This window comes from Apteryx mantelli, chromosome 14 (assembly GCF_036417845.1).
Source record: "Apteryx mantelli isolate bAptMan1 chromosome 14, bAptMan1.hap1, whole genome shotgun sequence".
NCBI classification, from domain to species: Eukaryota; Metazoa; Chordata; class Aves; order Apterygiformes; family Apterygidae; genus Apteryx; species Apteryx mantelli.
The window spans coordinates 9,639,822-9,653,136 of record NC_089991.1 but is presented as its reverse complement, the minus strand read 5'-3'; the positions used below and the strand labels follow the sequence as shown (position 1 = coordinate 9,653,136).

General features: G+C 44.3%; 1 protein-coding gene across 2 annotated transcripts in view; it reads left to right on the top strand.

Moving 5' to 3' along the window:
• Window positions 1–13,315, top strand: part of NSD1 (nuclear receptor binding SET domain protein 1) — a 70,389-nt gene that overhangs the window by 23,842 nt on the left and 33,232 nt on the right. Inside the window, exons 5-10 of one of the 2 annotated variants that reach the window (XM_067304688.1) lie at window positions 66–2,646; window positions 6,231–6,352; window positions 6,489–6,780; window positions 8,644–8,750; window positions 9,870–9,939; window positions 10,741–10,859. In XM_067304688.1, the coding sequence (XP_067160789.1) occupies window positions 66–2,646; window positions 6,231–6,352; window positions 6,489–6,780; window positions 8,644–8,750; window positions 9,870–9,939; window positions 10,741–10,859 (3,291 nt within the window). The remainder of the gene's footprint in view (window positions 1–65; window positions 2,647–6,230; window positions 6,353–6,488; window positions 6,781–8,643; window positions 8,751–9,869; window positions 9,940–10,740; window positions 10,860–13,315) is intronic. The other variant, XM_067304689.1, reaches the window with a different exon arrangement.

Here is a 13,315-nt window from a genome sequence, read left to right as displayed (position 1 = left end):
TCAAATTTTTTCTTTTTCTTTTTTCTTTTTTTTTTTTTTTTTTTTTTGTCTCCTCCAACTTTAAGGTTCCTCAAAGATTTATGGCTAAATGGGAAGTCAGTGTTGGACAGGCAGAAGACATTCTTCTCGGGGGGCCAGAGGATCAAAAGTGCAGCCAGAACTCCAGCGAGCTGGACAGCGAGAAGGAAGCGCAGTCGGAATACTATGCCAATGGCCCTGGAGCAGAAAGGGACAGGCAGCTGAATGGTTGTTTTAAATCCTTGGCGTTTGGCTCCAGACACCCAGCCAGTGAAAAAGGAAAGTTGCACATTAAGCCACACATGAAAAAGAGCTCTGACAGTAGAAAAAGGACTAGAGTAAAAAAGAGTGGCACAAGAGGGGAAGCATCTAGGGGAGAAATCAAAGAAAAGACATCAGAGAGCATAGTTAGAAACATGATTGTTGGGGACCTACCAGATAAGCATGCATCTCATGAACTTCGTCGCATTGCAGACAGCCTAACAGCATCCAGTGGCCCCAGGGAAAACCATTTGCTTTCCTCCTTTGGAGAAAGACGTTTTGAAAAGGCAACTTTGAAAGCAGAGTATGAGAGTCGTAAAAGTGACACTCTGAAAAACACACTCCAGGGGGATTTGTTTTCCAGTGCATCTTTGGAGAGAGAGAAGAGCTCCCTGGGCATTCTGTGCAGTTCCAAATTACAAATACACTATTCTGCGTCTGATACCGGTATTGAGAAAAAGCAAACCGAATCGGATACATCCTCTTCCCTCTCCGATGATGGAAACAGTGATGTAGATACCATGGACCAAAGTTCGGAGAGAGCCTCTAGCACTCTTGAAGTTAGTGATTCTTCAGATAAAATGGAGAAGGAGTTTCCTATGACATCAAGTGGAAACATTAAACTTTCCATGTATCTGTCTCAGAAGAGCAACAGGAGGGCCAGGAAGAAGTCACAGAGAGATCGCAAACCTCTGGGAGGTTCAGTAGTCAGCAGACTTGATGCTGAATTTGCAGATGGGGAACTTGAAGGCGGCTCCTCTGATGCTGAGATGTCACTGATGGCTCTTGAGTGCTCTTCAGATGTGAGAAATGACAATCTTTCCCTAGTAAACAAGCACACTACTCCCCAAAGTGTTTCCAAGGACAGCTCCTGGGCTGCTGTTCCAAATCAAGCAATCTTAAAACCGAAAAGTATGAAACTGCCCCGGATCAGGAGTATAAAATGTAAACATAAAGAAAAAGTTGCTGGCTTGGAACCTTCTCTTGCGGAAGAGGAGCGTAGCATGAATTGCTGCTCTCCTGATACCAAAGGTTTCTCTGGCCTTCATAGAGATTCTCTTCCTAAAAGTGGAAAAGTTGATGGTCAGAAACTGTTAAACAACATGCATGAGAAAGCCAGGGATTCTGCTGAAATAGAAACAGCTGTGGTGAAACATGTCTTGTCAGAGCTGAAGGAACTGTCTTATCGGTCCATAAATGATGATGCTAGTGACTCTGGCACTCCGAAGGCCACAGTACCTTTACTTTTCTCTTCCACCTCTGGTCACAGTCGTTTGCCTATTGAGCCAGATTACAAATTCAGCACCTTGTTAATGATGTTGAAGGATATGCATGATAGTAAGACAAAAGAGCAGCAACTGATGGCTACTCGGAATATGGTCCCATATCGAAATACCAGTACGGCTGATGGCTCCGGAAGCAATTCTGCGAGTGGTCTGAAGTCCTTGGCTGTTGTAGGCCCCCCATATAAAATAGAAAAAAATGGGGATTGTGTCCAGGAAACAGTAAATCCAAACTCCAATATAAGCAACTCCTCATTTTCACGCAATCCTACAACCAAGTTAACGGGGATTGGTACTAGCAAAAGGGAGCCCACGAATACTGCTGTTTCTGGGACAAATGGCACAAATTGCGTATCCAAACGCAACTGTTCAAAATCTAAGCAGCCATCAAAACTTGGAGATAAAACACTTTCAAACAGAAAGGACTTAAAACCAGGAGGGCCAAGTAAGTTGTTAAGTCGGTTATCCAGAGATTCAGGAGAACATGCATTCCGTGTTCGTGGTTTGGTTACCAGTCCTCTAGGTAATGAAGCAGAAGATACTGAGAGGAAAGAGTCTATTGATTTAACAGAACATTCAACTGATGAAGACTCTGCCTGTTTATCTGATGACAATTTAGATCGTATTGGAAGGAGACCTGAACCTGGTAGAAATATTGAGAGCTGCATTTCTGCTGAAAATGGGGAGAGTCCAGACTTGGATTCAGAGGCAAATAGTGAGAGCTCTCTTGGTGATGAGTCTAATGATATGAATCACGTAGCACCCAAAAAGCGATGGCAGCGTTTTAACCAAAGCAGTGCTAGATCCAATAAGCACATCAGTAGATCTAGGGAACAAGGAAACTTGGAGAGTGCCTTTGGCCTGAATTCTCGTGGCTTTTTGCTGAAGGGAAATGAGTGCTTGGGACGTAGGCATTCCTCTCATTCGAAGGTGCTTGAGGGAGACCTAACAGATCAGGACTATGAGAATCATTTAGACTTAGTTGAGAAACGTTTGAATGTATGTGGTAAGCCAAACAACAGTGTGATGGACTCAGAAACAGAGCTTGGCAACTTTGCTCCCCAGTCTGAATTCTCTGCACAAGGTAAGGGAGCTGGACTTGCACCAGAGTGTGTATATTTGTATACATTTTATAAACTTTTATTTAAAATATAAATTATGGAATTTGGGGCTATTTGACAACATGGAGATACGCATATCTGTGAGCTGAAGAAAGTGTGATATGTTCTTTTGGGGGTTCTCTGTAAGGACGGAGAAAAAAGGAGGTGGATTGATTATGGGGATTTATTTATCTCCACATTGAAAGGTAAATTACTTATCCTAATGAATTTGGGGCTTTTTTTTCTTTTTTACTTATAGCTTCCTACCATAGTCCCTAGCCGTGTGCTTGTTCTTAGCTGCATAGATCAACTCTAGAAAGTTATGGGAAACTGATCCTCAAAGGTTCAATGGCTCCTTTTTTTTTTTTTTAAATGCTGTTTGACTTAGAATCCATGTTTAGTTTTTTCTGTAGGATTTCATCAAGACTTGTTGTGTTTGGTTCTTGTTTTTTTGCTTCAGAGTGGAAGTTTATTAGCTGCTGATAACCCCACAGATTTCCTAATTTACAGCTTGTATGGGGCTGTCTGAGGGATAAGGAGAGAATAGAGGAGAGGGGAAAGTTGCCAGGGAGTTTGGAACAGAGGTGGGTCTGGAAGATGGTAGGCGGAAGTAAGGCAGCCTCATCCAAAAGAAGGTGACCTAGGAAGAAGGAAGCTGCTGAGGGCCGCAAGGTCAGACAACCCTGCCTCTCCCATGAAGATAATGAAAAGATCAAAATGAAATCTTTGCAATGATTTCACCAAACCAAAGGGCTTTAATCTGTTTACAAGTAATATTGTAAATTAGTATAACTGACAGAATTTTTGAACCTCTGTTTTGTCGCTTCTGCTCTATGTTGCCTGCATGCACATTCTGATGTGTGTATATTTTGTCATTAGTAAGATGCTGCTGGAGGTTGCCTGCACACCTCTGTTTCAATGCAGAGAAGACAGAGCACCTGGCCCAGTGGTCGTAGGAACTGGTAAAGGCAAGTCATGACAGGCACAAAAATGAGCCCATAGGGTGTAATGCACTGGGTAAAAGTTCTGTTTTGAAAACATGACAAGCTTAATCATTCATTAACTCCTCTGACTGTGGCTGTGTGGTTTTTGAGGACTTAAGTACACACATCTTCACAAAACAAGTAAAAAATATATTCTTTGTACTGGACTCATGCTGTGTAGATAGGCTCAACCATGGAGGAGTGTCCCAGCCTCACCAAGGGAGTGAATTCCTGGCTTACTCTAGATGCAGCTGGATTCCTATGGCTTCATGATGTTTTTTTGTGATTGAAGAATCCCTCTCTGTTGCTATGTGAGATGGAGATGCAAGTCTACAGAGAGAACTAGAGACCAATAGTTGATAAGGGGTAACGCTGCTGAGAGAAAAGGGAAAAAAAAAAACAGCAGAGCAAGGCAGATGGCTCCCAGGGTGAGGTGGCATTTGGAGAGCAGAGCTGTCCAGGTGCTGCGTGCAGGAATGCAATGCAGGAACCCTTCAAGGGCCTGGGTTTGCTTAGAAACATGACAGATCAGCAAGTGTAGTGTAACCTAACTCCCCTGCCCTAAAAAGCACATGGGCTTTGAAGCACATCTGACGCTTGTATTTATAAATGTGCAATAACAAGGCACCAGAGCCCCCGTGAATAAGGAGCTGTCTGGAGTGCTTAAGGTCAGCAGCACAGTATTGGTACTGAGTAAACTTCTAATGCTGTGAAAAGTCCCTTCATGGAAACTAGTTTTCCTTCCCTTATATCAGACAAGGCCAATTCTATAGAGAGTAGAGTGTATGATGTTGGAAATTTGACTAACTGCAGCTTAAGAGAATGAGTTTACTAGTGCTTTGAGAAGACATGATTAGTCCTTGTCCGCAGCAGGCAGAATATCAGCGAAAAGGAGCATAAAAGATTGCATTCAGAACTCTGTAATTCCCACTAAACACAAACTGTATGATTCCTCGTCTTTGTTGAATGGCAATGTTTGGCATATTCTTGCTACAAACATTTGTATGTTTTAGAGCAAATAAGGCAGAAATGAAGACTGGAATTTGCTGACTTGGAGCATTTTTTATAATAATAGTTTCTTAAGGTATGTGATCTGCCATTGCCAATCAGACTGCATTTGGGATTCTTATGCAGGATTCACTTTGGAAACAAATGCAGTTAAGCCACCCTTCTTGGCACAGTGCTCTGTGCTCTGCTGCATGGCTTTGAGGCTCTGAGTAGTTGCCTAGTGAAGATACTCATCCTATAAGCTGGTTATATACTGAAATACATATTTTACCCAGACACCTGCTCAGAGCTTTAATAGTGGCTGGGAATAGTTGTGTTTGAAAAAGTTGTTCCTTTCTTCTCTTTTGGACAAGTTTGACATTTTAATGCTTGTTTAACCACAAAGCCACAATAAAGTGTAGCAATCTTGTCCAACATCCCTGTTTCTTAAGTATTGCCCTGGAATCCTTTGTTATAAAATGTTTCCGTTTAAAGAAAAAAAAAAAAGAAAGAAAAAAAAGCCACCTCCTACACATGAAAAGAAGTAAAGAAGAGAATGTTTACTGTTTGTTCCAACGTTGCAGAGACTGCAAATGTTTTGGTGACCAGGAGCCATCTTTTGAGAATACTGTTTAATAATTCTGAAAATAAATCAAGGTGAAAAAGAGTCATTTGGTCAGAGATACTCCAGAAAGTGACAAAAAGAAATAAACTTACATCATCTTGCTTCTGAAACTTGCTAAGCAGAGCTGGCATAGAGTGTCAGGGCTCTTTTTTTTGAAACTTGACAAGTGTCAAGGTGTTGTGAGGTAGTATAGCACAGGTGGTTATGTTTGTACTGGGGAAATACCCGTTACTGGATTTTCCCCCTTGTGAAGGTGCAGTGCTGTTCAAACTTACAGAAGACACCTGACCCTGAAGAGCTTCCAGTCTGCTGCAGACTGATCTGTTCACTCCCTGGTCATCCTGATCTGATTGTAGAATCTGTTGGGAAGCAAAGGGAATAAACAGGCTGGCAGCAGCAAGTGGGAATTGTAGGCTCTTGTAGCATTGTAGTGTAGAAGAGGATGTGATGCTAGGGAGGAAACGGAAGGAGCTAGGCTTATGTGTTACTAGTGAAACTAGTAACTGAACTGTCTTAGAGAAAGTAATGTTTTTCCTTTGCCCCCACACTAAAACCAAGGGAGTTTGGGTTAACAGGAAAAGTAGTGTGAAGAGTCTGAGTTGCCAAACAGGCTTAGGTTTGGGTGAACGTACTGCAAGAAGGTTAGATGTCATTTGTCTAAGGAGATGGGCGAAATTCCTTGGAGCTTCTCAGTCAGTCGGATAGCTAATGTTTTTTTGAATTCTCACCTGCTGAATTCCTGCTTGAAGTCTCTTAGGTCCTTAAAAATCCTACCTGCTACGTCAGGATTATGAAAAATATGAAGCTCCAAGATTATAAGGCTGTATCAAAGGGAATGAAGTCACAGGGCTCTTTCCACATGGAGCCTTTGGAAGAGAAGGCAGGAGCAGCTATTTTCTACAGATCATAAGGAGAATTTTGTCTTGTGATCTTCTCAGAAACATAGTCTTGAAGCTGCTTTCCTTTTTCTTAGTACATTCAGAGAGGAAACGCCTTAGAAAGCCAAGTAAACGGCTTCTGGAATACGCAGAAGAATATGATCACATATTTGCACCCAAGAAAAAATCAAAGAAGGGCCAGGAGCAATTACAGAAGGTAGGTTAAGGCAAATAAGCTCTTCATGGCTCTTACCCTAGGGCTCTGGTTTGTGTCCTTCCTGCTTGCTGAGTTTTCTTAGTATGTGCAGTGCTGTGCAGGATAATGCTTTCATCTCCACGTTTTGCTACGTTAGGTGAATTCTGTGGTGAAGTCTGAATTTGAAGGAGGGCTTCCTGCGCAATGCAGTCCTGGAAGTGATGCCCAGCGAGGGCAGAGCCCTTTGGTTTCAACTCCATCTTCAACCAAAGACTCCCCTCCAATCCTTGAAGCAGTGTGCTCCCTGTCAGAACTAGGATCCCATTCCACTGATCCCACTGACCAACTTTTAGAAGGACATTCAGACTTGCCAGAGCTGGTGTTGTCTTCCTCAGATGTTTCTGAAGTTTCTGCTTCTCCAGAAGCAGAGGAGAGATTCCTGAAAACAGGTAAGTTGGGGGTTGTGTGATTCTGTTCACATAAGTGAACATGTCACAAGTTCAGTGGAAATTGTTGCTCCAGTCAGAGTGAAAAAGGTTGTTTTTTTGCTTTGCTGCATTCAGTGACTGTTACTAGTGTTTGAAAGGGAGAGGACAGGTGAAGTGGGTGTCCCAGTGAGTTGATTCATTACATTTTTGGTTTTAGCATTCTCTAGTGTGTGATGTCTTCCTTTTGAAGACATCATACACTAGAAGGCTCAGAGTGCCCCTTTATCCAAATGAAGATAGCCATGATTCCTTTTCTGAATCCTTGTCATCTTTGCTTGCCTTGTGCTTGCGAACAGTTACGTTATTTTTAGCTTGACGGAGTCTCGTAGTTAAAACATTTCGGATGAGCATTGCTGTGCTGCAGTTGATGTGCAAAGTGTGATCTTTTGCACAGGTAATGGGCTGGACCTTTTGGTCTCATAGTGAGCTCAGGGAACTGTAGCACAGAACTCCCTCCTGAACTTTATTATTATTATATTTTTTAGAGGTTTTAAGTATCTGAAGAAATCAGAGACTTGCACCAGCAGCTGCGTGTGACTGCAGGCCAGGGCACTAGCATTCAGCAAGGCACTGTATATGAAGAGAGATTGTGATCTGATAGACTTTCCATTTCAACAGAGTCAGTATCAGAGTACACCTAACAGTATGTTCTCTGGTAGTGTCTAAAGATATGTCCAGGGTAGAAGCCTTGGTGTTCTGGCTGCGCTAACTTGTAGGCAACGCTGTGTCTGTTCTACAGGCCTACTGTGAAAATAAACCAAGCAGGAAATTGAGCAGGCAGGAAGGTACAGACACAAGGAAATCAGTTAGCCTGCTCTTTTTGTGGAGACTTGTGGGCATCAAAAGGAAATGGAAAGTTGGAGAGGATTAAAGGAGGGAAAAATGGGGACGTGAACCCGAGGTTAGAGATGCAGGAGAACAGTACAGAGTGCAGCAGTAGGAACCGACAGCCGGTAAGCAGAGGGCACACAGCTGTTCTCACTTCTAAGAAAACTCTCTTGCTAAAGGAAACAGCCCAAGCTGTGGGCAGGAGGCTTACCTTGAGAGTGATGTCGCGTTGTCCCTTCATTAGGCATCTGATGCATAAGCAGTGCAAGCAGAGGTGTGTGTCACAGGGGAGACATAGCCAAGGATGAGAAAGGAAGCAGATGAATAGGGTATGAGTAGGCTGTTTCTGTGGATTGACTTGCGCTTCATAGCACCATAACTTCCTGGTCGTTTCAAGTTTACACTGTTGCCTAAATCAGTGGATGGTCTACATTCTGGTTGCTTGTTACCTCCTGAGTGCCAGCAAAAAAGCTTGAGCAGGATCTGGAAACTGATGCAGTTGAAATTATTATTATTATTTTATTTTATTTTTTTCCCTCCCCAGGTAGTACTTAACGAGGATCAGGGCCTTTAGCTTGCTCACCATACCTAGCATGAGTGCTGGTGTGAGTGGTGGGGGAGTGGGAGCAGGAGGAGGCAGGGCTACATCTGTAGCAGGACTGACTTATGCCAGATCAAAGTGATTCTGAAATTATAATCTGAATTGCACTGCCTGTGTTATCTGCTGGCATTAACTTCATAGTCTGTCTTCTGTGGATAGATTTTTGTTTAAATATTTAATATTGAAGTATGCCTGAAGGTCACAGCAGGTGGAGGTCCATTTTTGTGAAAGTTGTACAGATGCAGATAATTGGCATCTCTGCCCAAAGACCTTACAGTCCAGAAGACAAGGTGAAGCAGGTTGAGAGTTTTGAACTGTTTGTTGGTATTTGTTTAATGGCGTTAGTCTGATTGAAGAAATTCCTCATTTATCTAACAAAAAGAGTTTTATTGCAGGAAACTTTGAAAGCAAGCGTCAAAGGAAGCCCACTAAAAAGCTCTTGGAATCCAATGATTTGGACACTGCCTTTATGCCAAAGAAGGAGTGGACTCCCCAAAAGAAGGTATTTCCTTCCCAGTGTTTTGAAGGCTAGATAGAAAATGAGCCCAGATAGCACACTCTCCTGAACAAGGCATGCGATGCAACGGACTGTGTTTTTTTTGTGGCTGTGGTCCAGGAGGGAAGGTCCACCTTTCCCAAAGGTGTTGGTTGCTGTGTTATGATGAAGAAATCTCTTGGATACGGTGGTGTTCTCCACCCCTCCCCACTTGTAATGTGGATTGGGAAGTTCTGGCTGTAAAACCTCCTCTCTCTATTGATTTGTATGGGAAAAGGATCTGTCTGAATGCTGGCTGGCGAGGTGTGAGCAGAAATGTTCTGGGCAGGGGTTTTCTGTCACAGGGAATCCCTATTATGCTGCACTGTAGCTTGAGCTTGAACCGAAGGCTTTGTCCTTTTCTGTCAGATTTCCTCTGAATAGTGTTTCTTTTGTTACCCTCCCCAGGGGGCTGGTGAACGGTACGTGAGTGTAGAGCTTGTAGCAGGATGGAGGCTTGAGTTATATCGCATATGCAGTATGCAATGCTTGGTTCAGATTTTTAAATAAAATGCAGCTCTTCTCTGCTAAATATTCAAAGTTCATTCAACGACGTGGTTTGAAAAAACAATTGTAAAGAGTTATTTCAAGTGTTGCACCTGTACAAGACTGATCCTAAGGTTCCTAAGGTTTGTTCCTAAGGTTTATTAAGAGCAGTCTTGCTTTCTTTGTTCTCTCCCTGTTTGGTACAGTTATGGCTGCAGTAGTGCAGAGGCCAGTGTGTTTCAGTCTTAGGCTCCATACAGGTGTGAAAGCGGGAGAGAGAGTCTCTACCCCCCAGTAACTTGCAGGGTGTTAGCAGCCTTTCCAGAAGAGCTCAGGAAACAGCAGGTGATGCTGGCCAGCATGAGACACAGCAGACTTGGCGTTCCTCCCTTCCCAGAGAGTGTTGACTTTTCCGTTTGGGATGTATCAAACACAGAAACCAAATGTTTTCTTGTACAGTCTCCAATCATTGATGAATTTATGATCTGAAATGTTACTTGTTGCAGTTGTTTGTAAAAGTGCTGAGTGGTTGAGGAACGTGCATCTCTGATTTGCATCTGATTGCAGCCGGTGAATTGTGTCTGTGTTGTGTTTTTGTAGGGTACTGGCCCTTCGGAGAGTGACAGCTCTGAGCTATACTCTCCAGCCCACTTCTCGGACCTGGGAGAAGGTAAGTGAAGATAGGACCATGTGGGCAAACTGTTGATACCGTTTGGATTAGTGCCTGTGGCTTTAGCATGTATGCAAGGTCTTACATGTCCTGAGCTCTCAGAGGGTACTTGCCTCAGCTGAGGCAGTGGCAGAAGATATAGGTACTGAGATCGTTTATCGAAGGTGCTGCTTTGTCTGACTCTCCTATGGAAAGTAGAAATGTAGGATTCAAAATTCTCCAGGAAGATGTTCACTGTTTTTAGTCTGGGTGCTTGAAGGAAACCCATCACCATGGGTCCTGTACCAATGCAGTGTCTTTTGCCTGATGGTGTGTTGTGACCAGGCTCAACAGTGGCTGCTCTGTCCCATGAAGAATTGTGCAGTTGTATTGTATCATTTTGTTTTGTTTTGTTTCCTTTTCCCTGCATTGGCATCACACTGGTATCGATGTAAGAAGAGTTTTTGTTGCAGTGTGTTGGGGGAAGGCATCAAATCAGCATTTGATTATTAATTTAAACTTTGCGTTGGTACCTTCTTTCTTGCTGGGGGACAGTCTCAGAAAAGTCAAAGTGATGTTTTTTGGCAGTTCAGCAGAAGCTGCTTAGACTAGTATGAATCAATGTCATTCAAGTCTTCTGATGGCTGCGGGACAGAGGGCAGACTGCCCGGAGGCTAATGTTGCCCCAGGCTTTACAGCCTCCAAGGCAGTAGGACCTAGCCTGAAACTGTCAGCAGGAGCGTGGAATTTGCTGGTGGTGCCTGTAGCAAGAGAGTTGTTATTTCTGCATTTTTCTTGAGTGGTATTTCTGTCCCATCCCAGCTCCTGAAAAGCTCTTGGAGAAGCAGCGGAAGCGGAAGAGACAGCGCCATCAGTCTGTTGCGATGCACTCCAAGAAGGAAAGAAACGAGGAAGGGCTGGGGGAGGCCCCACACTCTGAGGTACTGTTGAGTCTTCCTACATGCTGTGATCTCTGTAACCTGTCTGCTGCTCCTCAGGGCACTGTGCAGAAACAAGGCCAGGTAGTCTTTGGCTGGCTGAATGTGAGGTTGGCGTTTCAGTTGGGACTTTGTCCCACTGATGTAGTGGCATGAGCCTGGGGTTGAAGCTGAAGGTACCACCTTGATTTTAGTAGTTATTTGATGGTGACTGCTTAACTCAGGCTCAGTTTTTAAGCTGCTACTCAGCTAATTCTCCAGGAGAAAGGCTGTTCTGATCTGATAAAACCAGGTTTTGCCTGGCATTTTGCTTTGCACCTCAGAAGGTCTTCTTGATGTAAAATGTCTTGTCTGCTGGTGGTGGGAATCTTGCCATTTTTACATACCAGTATGAAGTGCATGCCCCTGGCATGCTAGGGTGAGCTGAAGATCCATGTAGGAGGGGATGGGGGGGACCCATATGTGATTGCTCGCAGGAGCCCCTCATTACATCCTGCCATCCAACAGAAAGGGATAACTGGGGCAACTCCCTTCTACTGCACCCCAGCAGAGCTGGCATACAAATATCTCTGACAAGCACATTTTGCCTTTTAGGAATGAGCCAGGTATCACCAAGTATAGGGGAAGCAAGACTTTTCCTGGGAGAGGCGGGACACCTCTGGGCCTCCCACCATCGCCTCTCTTCCAGTGGCCCAGGTTGAGCAGCAGGCTGTTCTGTCAGGATAGTCAGTATGTATTTCAGGAGCCAATTATAGACATATACTGTTATATTTGTTACTGTTATACAGCTTCCAGCAGAGCACAAGCAGCACACCACTTGTCTGAGCAGCGCCAGCCACCCTGCTGTGTGCTGCTACTGCTTTTTGAGAAGGGCATTTCTGACGGGGGTGATAAAGTTTGGGGTAATAACCCTGGGCTGGGCAATCCTTCCTGTGCTGTTTTTAGCGCACAGGTCATTCTGTTGTTTCTGAAGTGTGCTCACCTGGAATCGTGTTTCAAGAAGCCTGTACCAATATCTTTGCCAATGCTGGGGGGTAGTTAACACTGTCTGCTGTTAGACACCCACTAAGATGCTGGCTTAGTTCAGAGTGAGCAAATTATCCATGTGTCTTCTATAGGGAAGAAATGAGGGAGCAGTTCAGAGCACCAGGGTAGCTAGGCCAAAGCTCTGAATTTCTCACTCACCATTCACTGCAGAGGAAGGCCAGGGAGTCTAACTGCCTCCAGCCTTAGACATCTGTGTTGAGTACCTGAAGTTAAGTAAGTCAATGCTTGGCACCTTTTACCAGCATCCATTTCCCTGTGATTGTGGGTCTCTTGAGCCGCTTGGCTTAGATGGGTGCATGGGTACTGGTGAGTATTGGGGTGCTGTGGAGATGCAATTACATTTTCACTTGGAATTCAGACCACGCTGGTCCCTAAGTGACTGTCCACACGCCAGGCAAGGAACCCCCCTTTCTGCTGAATGGTGCTGGAAGAAATAGATGGTCTGATGATACAGCACAGTGAAGTCTTGGATCCAGCTGCTTTCAGAGGAAAAGAGGGCAGAGGAAAGCTTGTCCAGCTGGGCTGAACTAGGCATCTTTCTCTGTCCTTGCCTGTCGATGGAGCCAGGAGTGCAAGTTCACAACATCAGGGCAGCAAGAGACTGAGAGAAGGGGATGGAAAATGCTGTTGAAATGGTTGTCAAGGTTGTGAGCCAAGGTCAGGCTGTGCCAAAGAACAGGCCAGGCTCTGGAGGATGTTGCCAGATGCAGCAGCAGAAATAGCTCTGGAAGAAGACCCAAGATGAGAGACCTGCCCTCTGTAGGAGGTATGTAGTTTTGCAGTGCTCACACATTGGGTAGGGGAGAAGAGGGGGAACAGTGTGACAGGTTCTTTTGAGTCATGGCCTTGGATGGCAATTCCTTTTTCCCTGTTCTCAAAGCACAAATATCTGGCCTTGCCTATCTTTCTTGGCTCTGACATTCCCTTCCCTATGTGGCTGTAGGAAGCCTTGATTCAAATAAGACTTAGGTTTCTGGTGTGTGAAACTTGCAGATTGGCCAGATATTTGTAGAACAAAGTAGGATGGATTTAGACTGAAAAGATCAGGGCTAGAGCATGCTGTGCCACACTGCACAGTGTGGGCCCAGTTGTTAGCATTTTTGCTGCCAGCAAGTGCTACCAGCTCTGAAGACAGGGTTGCTGGTTAATGTTATATAACTCTAGATGCATTTTATTCTGCCATTCCATTAACACAGGAAACATGGCCATCAGGGTTCAAAACAAGTAGTCCTAGCAGCTGCGGGCCAGAAGGATAGAAAGACGAACCACTTTGAAATCTCTCATATCCCTGTCTGTAGCAAGTCTGAATCTCTCCCCTTCCCTCCTTCCAAGACTCTCTTGAACCTTTGCTACAGCAGGAAGCTAGTGCCATTAATCACAGGAGTGGCGCCTGTTTACCAGCACCCTGTACC